The sequence below is a fragment of the Zootoca vivipara genome, chromosome 13 (genome assembly GCF_963506605.1).
Source record: "Zootoca vivipara chromosome 13, rZooViv1.1, whole genome shotgun sequence".
Lineage (NCBI taxonomy): Eukaryota > Metazoa > Chordata > Lepidosauria > Squamata > Lacertidae > Zootoca > Zootoca vivipara.
Window position 1 is genome coordinate 15,076,892 of NC_083288.1, and position 19,635 is coordinate 15,096,526.

The 19,635-nt window shown below is 41.5% G+C and overlaps 1 protein-coding gene across 1 annotated transcript; it reads left to right on the forward strand.

Moving 5' to 3' along the window:
* The first annotated feature begins 608 nt into the window (after positions 1-608).
* Positions 609-18,991, forward strand: LOC132593082 (vomeronasal type-2 receptor 26-like). Its single transcript, XM_060282046.1, has 8 exons — positions 609-677; positions 2,423-2,692; positions 4,373-5,221; positions 10,001-10,150; positions 11,170-11,296; positions 12,072-12,966; positions 18,335-18,617; positions 18,932-18,991. The coding sequence occupies exons 1-8, from the start codon at positions 609-611 to the stop codon at positions 18,989-18,991; spliced, it is 2,703 nt and encodes a 900-aa protein (XP_060138029.1).
* The last annotated feature ends 644 nt before the right edge of the window (positions 18,992-19,635 follow it).

Consider the following 19,635-nt stretch of genomic DNA (forward strand, 5'->3'; position numbering starts at 1 on the left):
CTGCCTGTGTTTTCTGACTGTTATGCGGAAAAGCACATGAACCTTGCCTTTGAAGAGTTTATAAGTATGACCAGTTCCTAACTTACCGAATGTGTGGTCTCATTCTATGCTAAGGGAAGAGGGGAATCATATTTTAAAGGTCTAGCAACCTATATTTCCACAGTTTAATTTGCTGCCTATTTTGTGATTTAAAATCTCGGCAGGGAATCTCTCACCGAAGAGTTTGTGTCCCAAACCTGGATGTTGGCATCCAGGGCATTCTCCTTTGTTGATACCTATTTTTCCTTCCTACCAACCCAAAACACCTTCAAAACTCAGTCCTTTTCACCATTCTTTTGTCTTGGTATAATTGTTAGAAATCTAATGAAGTGGTGTTCAGGTAGGAAATTTGGGGAGGTCAGATTAATCATTAGCACTGGTCAGCATTAATAAGAGACTGGCTAACTGTTCTTCTCTTCCTCATTGTTGTTAATTCTGCATGCACTTTTGTTGTCCCATAAACAGACAGAAACCACTTTGGATGAAACATCAGAAGAAGGGGTTGGTTTGGTTTTTTGGTCATTTTCTGAGAGCTTGTTATTATCTCACCTATAATTATCACTCTCATCATGGCTATGTCTCCTTTGGATAATGTCTCAGTAGATTTCCAGAGAATACTAACCAATGTCAAAACATGGGTATGAAAACCTCTTCCTGCCATTCTAAGCAAGAGAGAGGACAGAGGAAGAGGAAGGATTTTCACTTTTCTCTTAATCAAGTTGTAAAATAGGAGTATAATCTGTGAATTGTTAGAGAAGTGCTGTTCACGATAAGGCAGAACATTGTACTGAGTGGTTGTGAAGCAAGGTTCATGTGCTGGATGGAAATAAGGGTGTTTGATGGAAAAGAATATTTGCTTCAGTATGCTGCTGTTTATTGTGCCCCTTCTCTTTCGTATGCTACCTTCTGTGTGCAAACATACCACAAGTTGCAATGTCTATGATCGGTCCAGAATTCCACATGAATACTACCAACCTGGTCATCTTATTGTTGGCGGAGTTACTTCCCACCTCCTTACTGCTTTTGATGAAGAAAACTTCAAAGAAAGGCTAACTATCCATCAACTTCTTAATAACTTGTAAATAATTCAAATGTCAAATAATCAGATGATACTGAAATATCCCCTAGCTCTAGTCAGGCCTACTCAGAAGCTAGTTCCACTGATTTCAGCAGGATTTATATCTAGGCAGATGGAGGGGGGCGGCATTTACAAAGCTGAAGAGTTGGCTTGGAAGAAGGGAGATGCAGATCTGAATGTGACAGTCTGGTCTTGTTGGTGTGTTCTCTCCTCCTCACATCCCACCAAATCTCTTCCAATGAGAGTTTAACAAGAGAACTCACAGATTAAACCTTCCTAGTTTAAGATCGAAAGCCCTTCTCTGTTTATCTGTTATTAATCTTCACCTCAGAAACTCTCATGTGAGGGGTCTTAAAGGTTCACCTCTCCTTTGAGGTGGCGCTCAAAGAGCCCCTGATGTTCTCATCTAAATTAGGCTAGGCGATTGTGTTTATAATTTATAGAAAGGCCCTGGATCAGATCTATTCAGACTGTATTCACCTGAAGGCAGTGATCAGTGAAGAAATGTCAGTTAACTGTCGGCTGGGAGAAGTTCTGAGGGACGCGTCAGTTCCGATTGAGCAGCAAAGATCAGGTTTTCCTGGAGGAAAATGGCAGGACACATGGTGAAGTCTGAATGAGCCCTACATTAAGCTAAAATGCTGCTCAGTTCTTACCAGAAGAACATAATAAAAGTAGATTTCTTATATGAGCTCAGCTGTCCAAACAGGGAGGAACATAATCTGAGGGGTTTGCCTGTCAGAGGCAGACTGTACCCAGCTGCTATACCAATTTTTGAATAAATTGAACAGAAGTGGAGGCTTAGGGAAGTTGGTATGAGATAAAAGGCTTTAGAGGCTCGTGTCAGCAAGAGCGTCTCTTAGAACCTCAAGAAGTGTTGTCAAGTATATGATGGACCCCAAAGAAAACATCAATATTCCATTATTGGAAAGGGGGGAATTCAAATCAGTTCATATTTAAATGTGAAACTACCAAAAAAAAATGTTCTAAAAATATATCAAAAATAAAACGCAGCCATCATTTGAAATTCACACTTCTCCAAATTGTTCAGTGCTAAACAATATAAACAAAAATGAATATCTGGAGGTAAAGTGTTGCTAAAAATGCATATATTAGTGTAAGTGGAATAGAAGTGGAATACAATGCATTCCTGTGGGGAAAGTATTCTGCAGTTATGTGTATATTAGGGCACAATTTGCACTAAAATACTGAAGAATCATAAAGAAGCCCATTAAAATAATAATAATGCATAGCATATCTCCCAATGATACAGCATAAAATTCTCATTGCAGTATTGTGCCAAAGAACTACCAGCATATCCTGGCCTTGGTATTTGCTGTCAAGGAGATCAATGAGAACCCCAAGATCTTACCTAATATCACACTGGGATTCCACATCTATGACAATTACTTTGATGAAAGGATGACCTACAGGGCTGCTCTGAACCTTCCCTCTAACCTTATACCCAACTACAAGTGCAACATCCAAAAACGCCTGATGGCAGTTATTGGGGGACTGGACTTTGATTCCTCGCTCCAAATGGCAAACATCTTGAGCATCTACAAGATTCCCCAGGTAAGATGCTGCCTTGGGGATTTCACACATTCACCATGATGTTTTCTGTTCAGAAAGGATTTGTATAATAGAGAAATAGTTGTGAGAGATAAAGGAGAGTGATCCTGCCCTTCACAAAAAGTGTTCCCAGTGTGCTTTGCACAATTAAATAGAATGCGTAGCATCAAGCTGTCAGGTAGCATTAAGCCATCAGCGTAATAAAAACATGTCTGCCATTCCAGGTAGCCATTCCTCTCCCCCACTCTTAGGCATACTGGCCATTTCTCTCTGCAGGAGGTCTGAGCAGTGAATGCTACATGTCTCCTCTATCTAGCTTGGGTTCAGCTGATGAATGCACCCCAATGGCAGTACTGAAAGAAGATTGAATGACAGGACATCCTATTCCATAATAATATTTTTACTGTTTATATACCCCACCCATCAGATTGGGTTGCCTCATCTATTCTGGGCGGCTTCTGTTAGATATAAAAACATAATAAAACATTAAACATTTTTTAAAAAACTTCCCTATACGGAAGTGTCTTCAGATGGATTGGGGATTGGATAACTCCATGCAATCCAACATTTCTCTGATGAAAGGAGGGACCTCCTATGGAAAAGTGGGACAATGTGGGATTAAATGGGAAGAAACTGGGATGTCTGCTGTAAATCCAGGACTGTCCTTGGAAAATAGGGACACTTGGAGGGTCTGCCACTGTATTGCATGCCAGGGGGCTGCAGGAATGTGGTTTTCCTCAAGTGTTTTTCCACAGGAGAGTGCTGTAGCAGCACACCAAATGCCATGGAGAAGGGGAGAGTGAAGTGAAGATACCTCCTTTCCTCCCACCCTGCCAACACATTTGTTTTTAAAACCACAGCCATTAGATGCACACAGGGCCAGCCCAAGACCCTTTGCTGCCTGAGGTGAACCACAAAATGATACCCTTGTGGAACTGCAGTTTGCTAACGCTGCTGAGTTAGAGCATGAATTAGGAGTATCCGATTCAGAGACAAAATGCAGCCCTCAAAACACTCTCCAGTCCTGCTCTCCCGACCCCTTGAGTGAGTTGGGTATTTTGTTTGTTTGATTTTCCACTGATTGAAAAGTGTCTATAGATGGAGAGAAGGTAATGTGATAGTAGAAGAGTTCTCATCTCACCCCACTTCCTTATCCACACCACCTAAAAACATGTATCCAAAGTCCATTCTGCCAACTGACACCCTCTCACCTTTGCTGCATGGCCTACTGGTTGGAGACTGAAGCTGCTCTCCTGCAAAGCTGGAAGCCTGCCTATCAGGAGTCAGCTGCCCACACCTTGTGGCACTTGAGGGGGGGGGGGTTCTGTGTGTTAGTGGTTTGAGAGAGGAAGGGAAGACACCATGAAGTCAGGAGCTGAAATGCGGTGAAGCCAAGTGAAAGAAACAGGGGAGAAGAAAGCAGCAACAGTAAGGCATAGAGGAGAAAGTGGAGAAAGAAAAGGAGTGGAGAGAAGAGGAAAGCAGTACAGGAAACTGGGCATGCAGGGGTGGCGGCTGAGAAACACAGTGAAATCTGCCACAACTGCCAACCCCCCCCCCCTGCTTTGTGGAACCTGCCTTCTTAAGGCAACTAGCTCATTTTGCCTCCTGGGTGGGCAGGCCATAGATGCACATACCCAGTCCTTCTGCATTTATAGATGATGCTCCCTTATTTCCCTTTAGCTCACTTATGGCTCCTTTGCCCCAGAGGATGCTGGTCAAAGCGAATCCACTTCCTTCTACAAGATGGTGCCCAATGAAGCCCATCAGCACACTGGGATTGTTGAGTTACTTCTGCACTTTGGTTGGACATGGGTTGGGTTGCTTGCTGCAGAAAGTGGGGAGAGATTTATTCAGACCCTGAAACCTCTGCTCTCCCAGAAAGGCATTTGCTTGGCCTTCGCAGAGACAAACCTGAAAACGACACATTTGGCTGAGTATTATGACATGTATTTCCAGTTGATCCCAATTTATCAAGCTATTATGGAAAGTAAAGCCAAGGTGGTGGTTGTCTATGGAGGAACAAAGTCCATGCTTGCATTGCGAACAATGGTAGTACTAGGTGAAATGGAAAATGTGACCCAGACATCTGAAGGCAAGGTGTGGATTCTGACAGCACAACTGGATTTCACAGCATTGAGCCATCAAATGACCTGGGATATGCAAGCCTTCCAGGGTTCCCTCTCCTTTGCAGTTCATTCAAATGTGGTACAAGGATTCAAAGCCTTTCTGGAGGCACAAAATCCTTTTGCGGCAAATGGAAATGGCTTTGTCAAGCAGTTATGGGCACAAGTCTTTCCCTGTTCATTTCCAAACTCCAGTACAGAGGAGCAGGCCCGTGAAGCCTGCACCGGAGAGGAGAAGCTGGAAGATCTCCCTTCGTCTGGCTTTGAGATGAGCATAACTGGTCACAGCTATAGTCTCTATAATGCTGTCTATGCCATAGCACATGCTCTACATGCCATGTTCCTGCCTGGAGCCAAATATAGAGTAGTGGTGGAAGGAGAGATGCAGGAGCTTCACCCTTGGCAGGTAAATAATAATAATAATAATAATAATAATAATAATAATAATAATAAATAAATGGGGGGAAATAGTGGTGCAATTGACTTCCGACAAGCACAGAAAGTGCGGACAAGACTGAGTGCATGTGGGGGGGGGGCGACCTTGCAGCTGTTGTAACATACATAATCTATCTTTTCAGTTCCATCAGTACAATTCCTAACAAAAAAGGCTTCTGGTTTTTTAACAAAAGCTATTTTAAACCTTTTTTTTAGGTCATTGTATATCATTTCCCAGAATTCCTTTATCACTTTACAATTCCACCACATATGATAAAAGGTGACTTACTTTTTCCATACATTTCAAACAAACGTTTGAACTTGTCCTATACATTTTTGCTAATTTCCTCGGGGTTAAAACCAGCGATACATCATTTCCATATAATTTTCTTTTAAAGTATAACACGCCACAAATTTCAAATCCCCTCTCCATGGTTTCCCCCATGCTGTAAACTGTATATTATACCTAAAGTCTCTTGCCCATTGAATCATAACCGATTTAACTTCTTCATCTTTAGTAAATCATTCCAATAACAATTTATACATTTTAGAAAACAATTTCACATTATTTTCCAACCATTCTTTCTCAAACCTTGATAGTTCAGTAGCAAAACCTTTTCTTTTATCAATTTTAAAGACATCATTCACCTGGTGATACTGGAACCAATCTGTTAAAAGGTCTTTTATGTCCTCAGTTTTTTTCAATTTCAGCTGGTGTTCCTCCTCTACTAATAACTCCCTATATGTTGCCCAGCCTTTTCTCATACTCAATTTCTTCACAGAGATCGCTTCTAATGGGGAGAACCAGCATGGTGTTTTCTGTTCTAGCTAATTTTTATATTTCTCCCATACCACATATAAAGATTTTCTTATTGCATGGTTCAGGAATCCTCTGTGTATCTTAACTTTTTCATATCATAGATACACATGCCAACCAAATCTGTTAGCATAAACCTCCAAATCCAAAATATCTGTATTTTGTAATGTTATCCATTCCCAAAACCAGCAAAGGCAGGACACCTCATAATATATTCTTAAATCTGGAAGGGGAAAACCACCTCTATCTTTAGAGTCTGTTAATAGTTTATGTTTTATTCTTGGTTTCTTCCCCTGCCAGATAAATTTTAAAATATCTCTTTGCCATTCCTTAAAGGGCCCTGCCCCACTGATTACAGGAATCAAATGAAACAAAAACAATATTATTGACAATATGATCATTTTTATCACAATCCTCGCCAAAATGATAGATTCATCTTCCCACATACCTCCAAATTTCTTTTTATTTCTTTCCACATAATTAAATAATTATCCTTATAGACATTAATATTCTTTGCTGTCAACAAACTTCTAAATATTTAACCTTTATATTATCAACTCAGTGATATTTTGTTGTTATTTTTTATTGTGTTCTGTCATGTTTTTCATCAGCATTTTCATTTTGCTCTTATTAAGCTTGAAGCTTGTTTCTTGCTCAAATTCAGGAGTCTCGGTAGACTTACAATCGGGTCTTCTACTGTTATCACAAGGTCATCTGCAAAAGCTTTAGGTTTATATGCTTTATTTCCCACCATTATCCCTTTTATTTCTTCATCTGATCTTATATTTTATGCCAGTGTCTCTAGTACTAAAATAAACAGTACAGTACTGGCAACAGGGGACATCCCTGTCTTATTCCTTTCATTATTTTACATCTTCCATTATTATATTATTCACAATCAGCTTTGCCTGTTGTTCTGAATAAATTGCATCATTTCCTCTATAAAATGTCTCTCCAAAATCCGTTGTTTCTAATGTGTCCCCCCCATAAAAGTCCAGGAAACATTGTCAAAGGCCTTTTCTGCATCTATAAACATTAATGCTGCTTGCTTATCATTCCTGGATTCCTGATATTAGATTAGATTAGATTTCTTTATTGTCATTGTGTAATTACAATGAAATTGGATTCTATCCCATAAAAACAAGAAACAAAACAAAAACACATTATATTTCTCATGTTATCCTTCATCTGCTGACTGCGAAGAAAGCCAGCTTAATCTTGATGGATGAAATCCTTTAAAATCTTTTTCATTCTGTTTGCCAAAATATTGGCAAATAGTTTGTAGTCATTATTTCATAAAGAGATTGGCCTGTAAATCTGTATCTTATTTTGGAATCAATGTAATATATGCCTCTTTCCGAGATTCTGGCAGTTTCCCTGTATTTAATATTCCATTCATTATATCCTTAAGTGGATGTGCCAGAAAAATCTTGTACTGTATTGGCCCTAATATAAATATATGCTGCACATTTAACATTGGAGGGGGGGGGGAGAGAGAAAGGAAAAATACCTGAATCTAAGCTGCTTTATTCCTTGCTGCTCCTGGCTGCCTACTGGGGAGCGGGGAGCTGGTCTGCATTGCCAATGGCCTTATCCCTTCCCAGCCTTGGGGGAGAGAATGTGGGACTACCGTGTTTCCCCCTTTTTAAGGCGTAGTCATAAAATAAGCCATAGCAGCATTTCTAAGCATTTGAGAAATATAAACCGTACCCCGAAAATAAGCCATAGTGATAGGCGCTGTGCGGAAGAGATCACTGAGCTCCCCGAGTCAGCAGCAGCAACGCCGGCCGCAGCAGTGTTTGCTGAGTCCTTTCTTGCTTTTGGGACTTGGTTACTGTGCTGGCTTGGGATGGTGTGTGTGCAATTGCTGTTGCTGCTTCGTGTTTTTCAGCTGGATTCTCTGGGTTCTAAGCACTTTCCCCCGTTTGTTTGTGAAGCAGCACTCGGCTGCAGCCCCTGCCTCTCCCGACGGCTGCATGAATGCGAGGCTGGATTTGATCGCTATCTCCTTTTCCATTTCTTTTGTCTTTGAGCACCCGGCCCCGCCCCCTCTCCCCTTCGTGGAATGAAGAACGGAGTTTTAGCAGCATTTCCTCATTATAAAAAAAAGGTCAGGAACTTTTACTTTAACCTCAAAAATGGGATATTTCCTCTCTCTAAAAACAACTCTGACCTGAACACCAATATAACGGGGGTAGATCACCTCCAGTTTATAAATCCGCAAGTAGATCGCAGTCTCCTAGAAGTTGGGCTCTATACTTTGGCTGATTGCAAGCCTTTGCATCTTTAAAAAACAAAAACCATGCGCTTCTCAGTCTTAATTTTCCTTTAATTCATCCCCCTATACCCTCCTCCAACCATTGCCTCCTTCCATTCCTTACCCCCCTCCCTCTCTCCCCACTTCCCTCACTCCTGTGCGATCTCATTTAGTCATATACTTGCTTTTTCTGTTGTGTTGTCTATTTTATATTTAATATTATTACCCTTTATGATGTTATTTTTCCCCTTGCGATAATTATTTATTTTTTATCTTTAACTAACTTTCCTTTCCATATTTTTCCATATATAACTCAACACTTTCCCATTCCTTCTTAACTCTTTGGATAGAGTGCTCCCCCATTATTGTTGTTAATTTTACAATTCCTGGATTTTTTATGGAACCGAACAGCTCGGGTGCTTCAGAATGTGCCTTCTGTTGCTACAGGGCTATGGGGCTTCACTATTTGACCCCCCCCCAGGTTGGGATTTTTAAAGTAGTTCTGTGGGTCCCAGGGCACAGAATCACCCCCGATCCTTTCCTTTGTCTAAACAGACCTATTCCCCCCTGACTTTGGAAGGCTGTGCTTCAAGGGTGATACCAGGGGTTTTTTAAGACCTGCGCCTCTTAAGGATTGTTACAGTCCATAACTTCCATTGCTTTCTACAGGGTTGGGGGTTTAAAGCACTGCCACCCCCACCCCACCCTGCAGGCGCTCGGAACTGGCAGCGCCAACAACGCGCCCAGCAATGTGCAGAAGAGAGCACCGAGCATCCTGAGCCAGTGGGTCCCAGTTGTACCAGCACTTTTTTTTTTAAAAAAAGACACCCCCTGAAAATAAGCCACTGTGTGTTTTTTTGAGGGAAAAAAGTTATAAGACGGTGTCTTAAAAAAGGGGAAACACGGTATGCACAGGGCAGGTGCTGCTTTGCCACGCTCCTGGCGCTGTTTGCCCCATGCTCCTGGCTGCATATCATAAGGTCGCGAATATAAGCCACACTTTAACTTTTCACAGTCTGAATTTGGGGGAAAAGAGGAGCTTATATTTAGGCCAATATAGTAATTTCTTATAATACTTAGCTGATAGTCCAACTGGTCCTGGCGATTTATCAGCTTTAGCCTGGCCTATTGCCTGTTGCATCTCCATCATTGATACCGGAGCATTCAAATAACTAATCTTCTCCTTCAGAATTTTTGGTACATTGTTCTGCTTTAAATAACCTTCTATTTTTTTCTCTGTGTTCCTCACTGGCTCAATATAGCTCTGTGTAATAACAAAAAGTTTCCTTACATCTTTCGGATTGTCTCCTATTTTCCCTTGTACTTTCAGTTTATTTATTAAATTTTCACTGTTTTTTCATTAAACTGCTGTTAGGTTGCAATTTCCCTGGCTTGGGTTATGGTCCGAAAGTGTCCTAGTTTGTATCTCTGTTTTTTTTCTTAAATCCATGTGGATGTAGGCAGCAGCTCAGAACTCCACACACACCAAATTCACATTTAGAGTGAGCAGAACAAATGGCTTTATTGCCCATTTCCTCCTAAGGTAAGAGGAAGTGACAAAGGCCAAGCCTGTAAGGACACCTTACTCTACAGCATTAAAAGTTTTATGTATGTATTATATATGTATTGTGAGACATTTGCATTACTTCAGACTTACTGTTTTCCTTTCCATGCAGCTCCACCCCTTTCTTAGGAGTGTCTCATTTAACAACTCTGCTGGGGAAACGGTATCTTTTAGTCCAAACAGGGAAGTAGAAGCTGGCTTTGATATTACCAACCTGGTCACTTTTCCAAATAACTCCTTCATGAGAGTCAAGGTTGGAAGGGTAGGTGGGGAGGCTGCCACAGGCCAGCATTTCACCCTTGAGGACAACAGAATGGTGTGGCACAGAAGCTTTCACCAGGTGAGGCATAATCACTACATCTATGAGAGATAGGAAAAGAGAATGTTATTCTACTTACATATCATCAGTCCAGCACATACTTGCCTTTCCAGCCAGATTAGAAACTTTTTCCTCTGCACTGCTTAAGAATGATAGAATCATAGAGTTGGAAGTCATCCCGAAAGTCATGTTGTCCAGGATACAGGAATTTCAACATAAGATGATCTTGCTGGCTCAGATCAATGCTCAACTAGTGAGGAATATTGCCATTGGCCAGACTTGTCCAGCATCTGGATGTGGCATGTGGCTTTTGGTTGGGGTTCTTTTCGTCCAAGTGCATTTCATGAGTCTCTTGGGAAGGAGAAGAAGGTGCTTGTCCTTGCAGTTCAAATGCTGATGGCTGAGAAGGAAGTAGGGGCTGTGAAGCTTTGTCCCCAAGTGTAGAATGAGGAAAGGGGCTTCTTAGATTAGGGAAGATCAGCTCTCCCCAAGAAGGCTTGCCTGGCACCTACCAACATATCTATAGACACCAGGTCTCTCCCAAGCTGTTACTGAATTTATGGTCTTTCAAACTGGGATGTTACTGCTTCTGTTTGTCATGCTTTTCCTTTTTATGTGTTTATAATGTAAACTGCCCTGTGGTATGGTAAAATGAATGACAACGGGTATTCAGCACTATACTGCCTCTGACCATTGAGTAAAAGCACACCCTCCACCAAGGGTGGTGGCCTCCAAACGGCTTCTCCTCCATTAGTTTTTCCAATAATATTTTAAAGTCAGCCAAGTTGATGCCCATAACTGTCTCCTGTAGAATTTAATCTCATAGTTTTAGCTATATTATGTGAAAAAGTGCCCCTAATCAATCCAATATTTAGCTTCATTGGATACCTCTGAGTTCTATTGTTATAAGAGAGGGAGAAAAAACTTTTCCTTACCCTCTTCCCCATTTTTTACATAAGCAGGTGTCACCCCTATCGGTCTGTAACCCAAGTTGTCCTCCTGGTTCCAGGAAGGAAAAGAAGGAGGGGGAGCCATTCTGCTGCTATGATTGTGCTCCATGTCCTCAAGGCAAGATTTCGTCCCAGAAGGGTAAGAGACACAGGATATATAATTTTCAAACTGTATGTCATGTTAGAAGTTGAGGGAAAGGATAAATAAATCAGTGGTGATGTGTGTATTTTTGTACATATTGTTTGATTGGAGAACTGCATCACAAATGTTTAGAGAAGTACACATTTTTAATGGCATCTTTACTTTGGTCAATGTGTTGGTTCAAGGAGTGCAATGTAGGTAACTTTCTTATTCAAGTGGCATAAAAACCAAATTTCTGCTCCATACCTATTGGCAGATAGCCCCCATAACGGAATATGGACCATCTTCTAAAAAAAACCAATGGTTTGTAACCCATGATCAAATCTTCGTTACAGTTTAAAATACAGCAGGCAATTTTGATCTAAAAGCACCAGTGATATGATTTTGTATGAGACACCTTCCTTAATTCAGGCAATAAGAAATAAACATGTCTATGAATGATGTGTGATCATACACCTGGGCTGAATGCGTTCAACATACTGTAGTATGGGGTGTGTGTGGAATGGGGCTGGGAATGGAACCCCTGTGTAAAATGGTCATGGGCAGTACCTGTTCTGAACAATAACAATGTGGTTTATGTGGAGTTTGCAATCCCTCACAGGACACCCGACATGGCCAAAGTGCTGAGGTGGGGGTCTCAAGCATCACTTTCAATCTGGTTACTCTGGAAATATCTGGGATTATTTTCAATAAACCTTAAGAGGTCCATACTCACAGCAGTAATCATTGCTCTTCTAACATCTGAAATCTGAATGCATTACTTTCTTTCCAGACAAGGAAGATTGCGTTGCGTGCCCCGAAGATCACTATCCAAACATGGAACAATCACAATGCATTCTAAAGACCATCAGCTTCTTGTCTTTTAAAGAGCCTCTGGGGATGAGTTTAGCATTGTTTTCCCTTTCTCTCTCTCTCCTCACAGTGGTGGTACTAGCCATCTTCATTAAACATCAGGACACACCCATTGTCAGAGCAAACAACCGGGACCTCACCTACACACTCCTCACTTTCCTCCTGCTCTGCTTTCTCTGCCCATTGATCTTCCTCAGCCCACCAGAGAGAGTGAGCTGCCTGCTCCGACAAATGGCTTTTGGCCTTGTTTTCACAGTGACCGTTTCTTGTGTGCTGGCCAAAACTATCACGGTGGTTGTGGCCTTTGTGGCCACCAAACCAGGATCCAGAATGAGGAAGTGGGTGGGGAAAAGACTTGGAAGCGCCATTTTGCTTTCTTGTTCCCTTATCCAAGCGGGCATTTGCACTGTGTGGTTAGGAATGTCTCCCCCATTCCCTGATTCTGACATGCAGTCTGCAATGAGGGAAATCATTTTAGGCTGTAACGAAGGGTCAGTTGCCCTGTTTTATTGTGTCCTGGGCTACATGGGATTTTTAGCCATTATCAGCTTTGTTGTGGCCTTTTTTGCCAGGAAACTGCCTGACAGCTTCAATGAGGCCAAATTCATCACCTTCAGCATGTTGTTGTTTTGTAGTGTTTGGATCTCCTTTGTTCCGGTCTACCTGAGCACCAAGGGGAAATACATGGTGGCTGTGGAGATCTTCTCCATCTTGGCCTCCAGTGCTGGCTTACTGGGCTCCATTTTTGCTCCCAAATGCTACATCATTTTGTTGAGGCCTGATCTGAACAGCAAGGAGCAGTTAATAAAGAGGAAGTAATAAATTATCCTATCGTCTTTGGGTGTTTTTTTTCTTCTATAATATGAGCAATGTAATCTCTCTTTATCCACAACATTAAATTATGTTGTATTGACATGTTGCAATTCCTCTGTGCAATTTCTTTTAAAAATCCCCTGTGGTCTCTTTGAGACAGGGCTCCCTACCTGATCTGGTTTTAACCCTAAGGTTTATTTGGAAAACTAAAAAACTGTCATGAGTACCACAGAATATTGAGGCCTGACTAGAACTTCAGAGGGTAATTGATTACAATCTGAACATGAAAAAAACAATACACTGAGAGAAAACTTTTATATAGGTCTTGTTGCTTTCTAGCTTATTTTCCTGCAAGTAAGGTTTCAGTAGAGTTGCTACTGTCATGATTAAGCAGTCTCAGAGATTTAAGTATAGCGAGTCCCCACTTACTTAGGGTTATGCTCCGGTGTCCCTCCCCCCCCCACATAAATGAAGATTGGATAGGTGCGAAGCACCCTCTAATCCAGGGGTCAGCAAACTTTTTCAGCAGTGGGCTGGTCCACTGTCCCTCAGACCTTGTGGGGGGCTGGATTATATTTTGGAAAAAATATGAACGAATTCCTATGCCCCATAAATAACCCAGAGATGCATTTTAAATTTAAATAAAATGACACATTCTACTCATGTAAAAACACCAGGCAGGCCCCACAAATAACCCAGAGATGCATTTTAAATAAAAGGACACATTCTACTCATGAAAAAACATGCTGATTCTTGGACCATCCGCGGGCCGGATTTAGAAGGCGACTGGGCTGCATCCGGCCCCCGGGCCTTAGTTTGGAGACCCCTGCTCTAATCCCTTGGAATGTCTTCTCTGCTGCTCTCTCTCCATTCCAGATCAAAAAAAAACTGCACCTAAAAGACCCACATCTGGAATTTTGGGGTCTGACTGGAGGCTGTGTGCTCTTCCAAGCACATTAGCTCTCAGGTGGGGGGGCGGGGCTGAGCAGTGTAAACAACCCCCTGCTGCTCCTCCTGTCTCTACTCTCACCAGCCATGAGAACTCTCCATCTCTCTCTTTCCATTTCTGGGTATTAATTAAATTATTTAGTTATTTGTGTTCAGTGAGGGATGCCTGTAGTTATGGGTAATATATGCTGCTGCCTGTGAGTGCCTGGGGGACCGCTCCCTTTTCTGCCATTTCCACCTGGCCTAGGGGGCGGGGCCTGCACTCACCAACACAGCCATAGTCTGCCTGCCTGCAGAGAGGCCTGCTGTTGTTGCTGCATATAATTTCAGCAGCAAGAAATGTTTTTAAATGTCTTATAGGTTTGAATGTGTTTAATTTGCGTTTGTTTAAATTTATTTTGTTGGTAATTTTTTGTTTTGTTTTGTATTGTTTTCTTGTAATGTTTAATAGATTATTGTGCTTTATTTTTCTGTTGGAAGCCGCCCAGAGTGGCTGGGGAAACCCAGCCAGATGGGCGGGGTATAAATAATAAATTATTATTATTATTATAGACCATTCCTGTTGAGTTTTTTTGAATTTAAAATTCAATGGATAACAATTGTGGTATTTTTAATGGGCTTATTATTATAAGATGGGGCAGAATGCTTCTGAATGTATATTTTGGTGTAAAAGCATATTGAACAGTAATGAAATTAAGCTCCATTTTTAAAATATAATGCCACCACACACTACTTTTTATTTATTACTTCTATATACTGTCCCACCAACCAGTTGTGAGGTGCTTTTCTATCAGGATCAAAAAATAGTTGTTTGTGCTTGTAGAGAAGGTGTGGTTTCTTAATATCTTCCCAGGGCTAAATTCCCATTGCTGCAAACCATGTAAAGAAGTTGAGAGAGAAGGAAGGTGGAGGGTTCTCTACACCCCTTTTTGCCACTAGGGACCAGTCTGTGTGTCATGGATTGTAAGTTTTATGGGTCCACAATCTTATTGAACTTTCTCAAAGCTTCTCTGCAGCTGGGGTCATGTGACACTAAAGGTCCAAAACTCATGCTACTGAGCAGTTCTGTATCCTTTCTCTTTCTCTTTCTCCTGTACAATCTTCCTGTCTCTCTTGTTTCTCTAACTGGATACGCACTTTTGAGTTAAGTTTTGACTCTTGTAAGGGCATCCAGCAAGAATTTTGGACTTTATAACCACTCTTATACTTTAAGAACCTCAGTAAAATATTACTAAAGAAAGTCTGCTGCCTGCGTATCTTACTTTGGGCTCTGTATGGGAGCTGCACGGGAATTACTTTTCCACGTATCAGCTACTCTGCTATTTTCTGCCATGCCTTGGAGATACTGCACACAGGCATGAGCCAGGATTTCCCCTTCCTCCTACAACATCAGAAAATAGCTCAGTTGATTCCAAATCAATGGAAACCAGTTGATTCCAAATCAATGGAAACCAGTTGAAACCAAAACACGGTCCCAACATTTACCGGAAAGGCTCCAAGGCCAATATGCTAACGTTGAATAAAGACAGGTATAAGGCTACAGAGCAAGCTGTTGTGCCAGGCATAGCTCACCTTGGGAGGGAATTGGTAATCAGGCCTCTTGCTCTCCTTCACTCTACCTGAGAAGCACAACGTTTTAGGTCAGAGCTGGTTTCCTCATACTCAGACCACTTGGTTCTTAGAAGCCTCTCTTGCATTCCTATACCAATAATGTGAACTTCCAGCATTGTAAATAAGCCACGTTTTGCTGCCTGTGTTTTCTGACTGTTATGCGGAAAAGCACACGAACCTCGCCTTTCAAGAGTTTATAAGTACAGTGGTACCTCGACTTACGAATAACTCTACTTACGAATGTTTCAACTTACGAACAGAGCTCCGTCCGCCATATTGGATGCGGTTTAGATAGGATTTTTTTCAACTTACGAAGTTTTAGATAGGGTTGCTTCGACTTACAATTTTTTTCTCCCAATGCATTCCTATGGGATTCAACTTACAATTTTTTTCGACTTACGAATGTGCATTCTGAATGCATTAAATTCGTAGGTTGAGGTACCACTGTATTCCTAACTTACTGAATGTGTGGTCTTATTCTATGCTAAGGGAAGAGGGGAGTCATATTTTAAAGGTCTAGCAACCTATATTTCCACAGTTTAATTTGCTGCCTATTTTGTGATTTAAAATCTTGGCAGGGAATCTCTCACCAAAGAGTTTGTGCCCCAAACCTGGATGTTGGCATCCAGGACATTCTCCTTTGTTGATACCTATTTTTCCTTCCTACCAACCCAAAACACCTTCAAAACTCAGTCATTTTCACCATTCTTTTGTCTTGGCATAATTGTCAGAAATCTAATGAACTGGTGTTCAGGTGGAACATTTGGGGAGGTCAGATTAATCATTAGCACTGGTCAGGATTGATAAGAGACTGGCTAACTGTTCTTCTCTTCCTCATTACTGTTAATTCTGCATGCCCTTTTGTTGTCCCATAAACAGACAGAAACCACTTTGGATGAAACATCAGAAGCAGGGGTTGGTTGGTTTTTTTGGTCATTTTCTGAGAGCATGTTATTATCTCACCTATAATTATCACTCTCTGCATGGCTAAGTCTCCCTTGGATAACGTCTCAGTAGATTTCCAGAGAATACTAACCAATGTCAAAACATGGGTATTATAACCTCTTCCTGCCATTCTAAGCAAGGTAAAGGACAGAGGAAGAGGGAGGATTTTCACTTTTCTCTTAATCAAGTTATAAAATAGGATTTTAATCTGTGAATTGTTAGAGAAGGGCTGTTCATCATAAGGCAGAATATTGTACTGAGGGTGGTTATGAAGCAAGGTTCATGTGCTGGATGGAAATAAGGGTGTTTGATGAGAAATAATATGTGCTTCAGTATGCTGCTGTTTATTGTGCCCCTTCTCTTTCATCTGCTACATTTGGTGTGCAAACATACCACGAGTTGCACTGTCCATGATCTGTCCAGAATTCCACATGAATACTACCAACCTGGTCATCTTATTGTTGGCGGACTTGCTTCTCTTCTCTTTGCTCCTTTTGACGAAGAAAACTTCAAAGAAAGGCTAACTATCCATCAACTTCTTAATAACCTGTAAAGAATTCAAATGTCAAATAATCAGATGATACTGATATATCTCCTAGCTCTAGCCAGGCCTATTCAGAAGCTAGTTCCACTGATTTCAGTGTGATATTCTTCCAGGGAGATGGGGTGGGGGGCATTTACAAAGCTGAAGAGTTGGCTTGGAAGAAGGGAGATGCAAATCTAAATGCGACAGTGAGATGAGAGAGCCTGGTCTTGTTGATGTGTTCTCTCCTCCTCACATCCCACCAAATCTCTTCCAAGGAGAGTTAAACTAGGGGAGGATTCACAGATTAAACCTCCCTAGTTTAAGATCGAAAGCCCTTCTCTGTTTATCTGTTATTAATCTTCACCTCAGAAACTCTCATGTGAGGGGTCTTAAAGGTTCACCTCTCCTTTGAGGTGGCGCTCAAAGAGCCCCTGATGTTCTCATCTAAATCAGGCTAGGCGATTGTGTTTATAATTTATAGACAGGCCCTGGATCAGATATATTCAGACTGTATTCACCTGAAGGCAGTGATCAGTGAAGAAATGTCAGTTAACTGTCAGCTGGGAGAAGTTCTGAGGGAGGTGTCAGTTCTGATTGAGCAGCAAAGATCAGGTTTTCCTGGAGGAAAATGGCAGGACACATGGTGAAGTCTGAATGAGCCCTGCATTAAGCTAAAATGCTACTCAGTTCTTACCAGAAGAACATTATAAAAGTAGATTTCTAAATGAGCTCAGCTGTCCAAGCAAGCAGGAACATAATCTGAGGAGTTTGCCGGTCAGAGGCAGACTGTACCTAGCTGCTAAACCAATTTTTGAATTAATTGGACAGAAGTGGAGGCTTAGGGAAGTTGGTATGAGATAAAAGGCTTTAGAGGCTCGTGTCAGCAAGAGTGTCTCTTAGAACTTCAAGAAGTGTTGTCAAGTATATGATGGACCCCAAAGAAAACATCAATATTCCATTATTGGAAAGGGGGGAATTCAAATCAGTTCATATTTAAATGTGAATCTATAAAAAAAAGTTGTTCTAAAAATATAACAAAAATAATACACAGCCATCATTTGAAATTCACACTTCTCCAAATTGTTCCATGCAGTTCTCCAGCTAAACAATATAAACAAAAATGAATATCTGGAGGTAAAGTGTTGCTAAAAATGCATATATTAGTGTAAGTGGAATAGAAGTGGAATACAATGCATTCCTATGGGGAAAGTATTCTGCAGATATGTGTATATTAGGGCACAATTTTCACTGAAATACTGAAGAATCATAAAGAAGCCCATTTAAAAAATAATAATGCATAGCATATCTCCCAATGATACAGCATAAAATTCTCATTGCAGTATTGTGCCAAAGAACTACCAGCATATCCTGGCCTTGGTATTTGCTGTCAAGGAGATCAATGAGAACCCCAAGATCTTACCTAATATCACACTGGGATTCCACATCTATGACAATTACTTTGATGAAAGGATGACCTACAGGGCTGCTCTGAACCTTCCCTCCACACTTATACCCAACTACAAGTGCAACATCCAAAAACGCCTGATGGCAGTTATTGGGGGACTGGACTTTGATACCTCCGTCTACCTGGCAAACATCTTGGGCATCTACAAGATTCCCCAGGTAAGATGCTTCCTTGGGGATTTCACACATTCACCATGATGTTTTCTGTTCAGAAAGGATTTGTATAATAGAGAAATAGTTGTGAGAGACAAAGGAGAGTGATCCAGCCCTTCACAAAAAGTGTTCCCAGTGTGCTTGCACAGTTAAATACAATGCATAGCATCAAGCTGTCAGGTAGCATTAAGCCATCAGCGTAATAAAAACATGTCTGCCATTCCAGGTAGCCATTCCAGGTAGCCATTCCTCTCCCCCACTCTTAGGCACACTGGCCATTTATCTCTGCAGGAGGTCTGAGCAGTGTCTTCTCTATCTAGCTTGGTGTCTCGGGTTCAGCTGATGATGGCATCCCAATGGCAGTACTGAAAGAAGATTGAATGGCAGGGCCAGTCAGTTTCTATCTCAGGCAGCAGAATGTCTTGGGTCTCACTCACAGATCCAAAAAATGTGATGGTATGGGGGAAGGCGGTCCTTTAGACATATGAGTTCCAGGCAATTCACGGCTTGTAAAGATCAATATTCAACCTTGAAATGAGACTAGTATCTATCCAAAAAAATTCCTGGCAGGTGTCTTCTGTACCAACTGAAGCTTCCAGCCCCCCCCCCCCCAATACAGGCTCAACCCATTTAATTGAGCTGGAGGGGATATGGCATGGACTGGTGGAACCTTACTGCAACTCATTGCGAACTGGGGATCATACCAATAAAATGTTAAAGGGAACCTAGAGTGCCATCAATAATCTTGTGGTGGTGAACTTCTTTTGAAAGTCATGTGCAAGCAAATAACGTTTTCCTATTTATTCTTACCCACTGGCAAGTCAGCACACCGCAGCTGCCAGTCAATTTCCTGAAACAGGGGAGGTTGCCCTGTTTCCATCGGAGGCATTCATCTGCAGAATATTTTCATTCCCAGCAGTAGCTGGAGGAAACAGCAGCTGTAGTGGCTGAGGGAAAGACAGCACCATGCCTTAGGCAGAATCAAGACCACTGCAGATCTCAGGGAGTTTCCAGTCGGTCACTG

Coding starts and splice junctions, on each gene's coding strand:
- LOC132593082 (XM_060282046.1), top strand. CDS start 609: ATGGCTATGTCTCCTTTGGATAATGTCTCAGTAGATTTCCAGAGAATA. Junction 11,297..12,071: donor CAAGATTTCGTCCCAGAAGG/GTAAGAGACACA, acceptor CTTTCTTTCCAG/ACAAGGAAGATTGCGTTGCG. Junction 18,618..18,931: donor GCATCTACAAGATTCCCCAG/GTAAGATGCTTC, acceptor TTCTCTATCTAG/CTTGGTGTCTCGGGTTCAGC.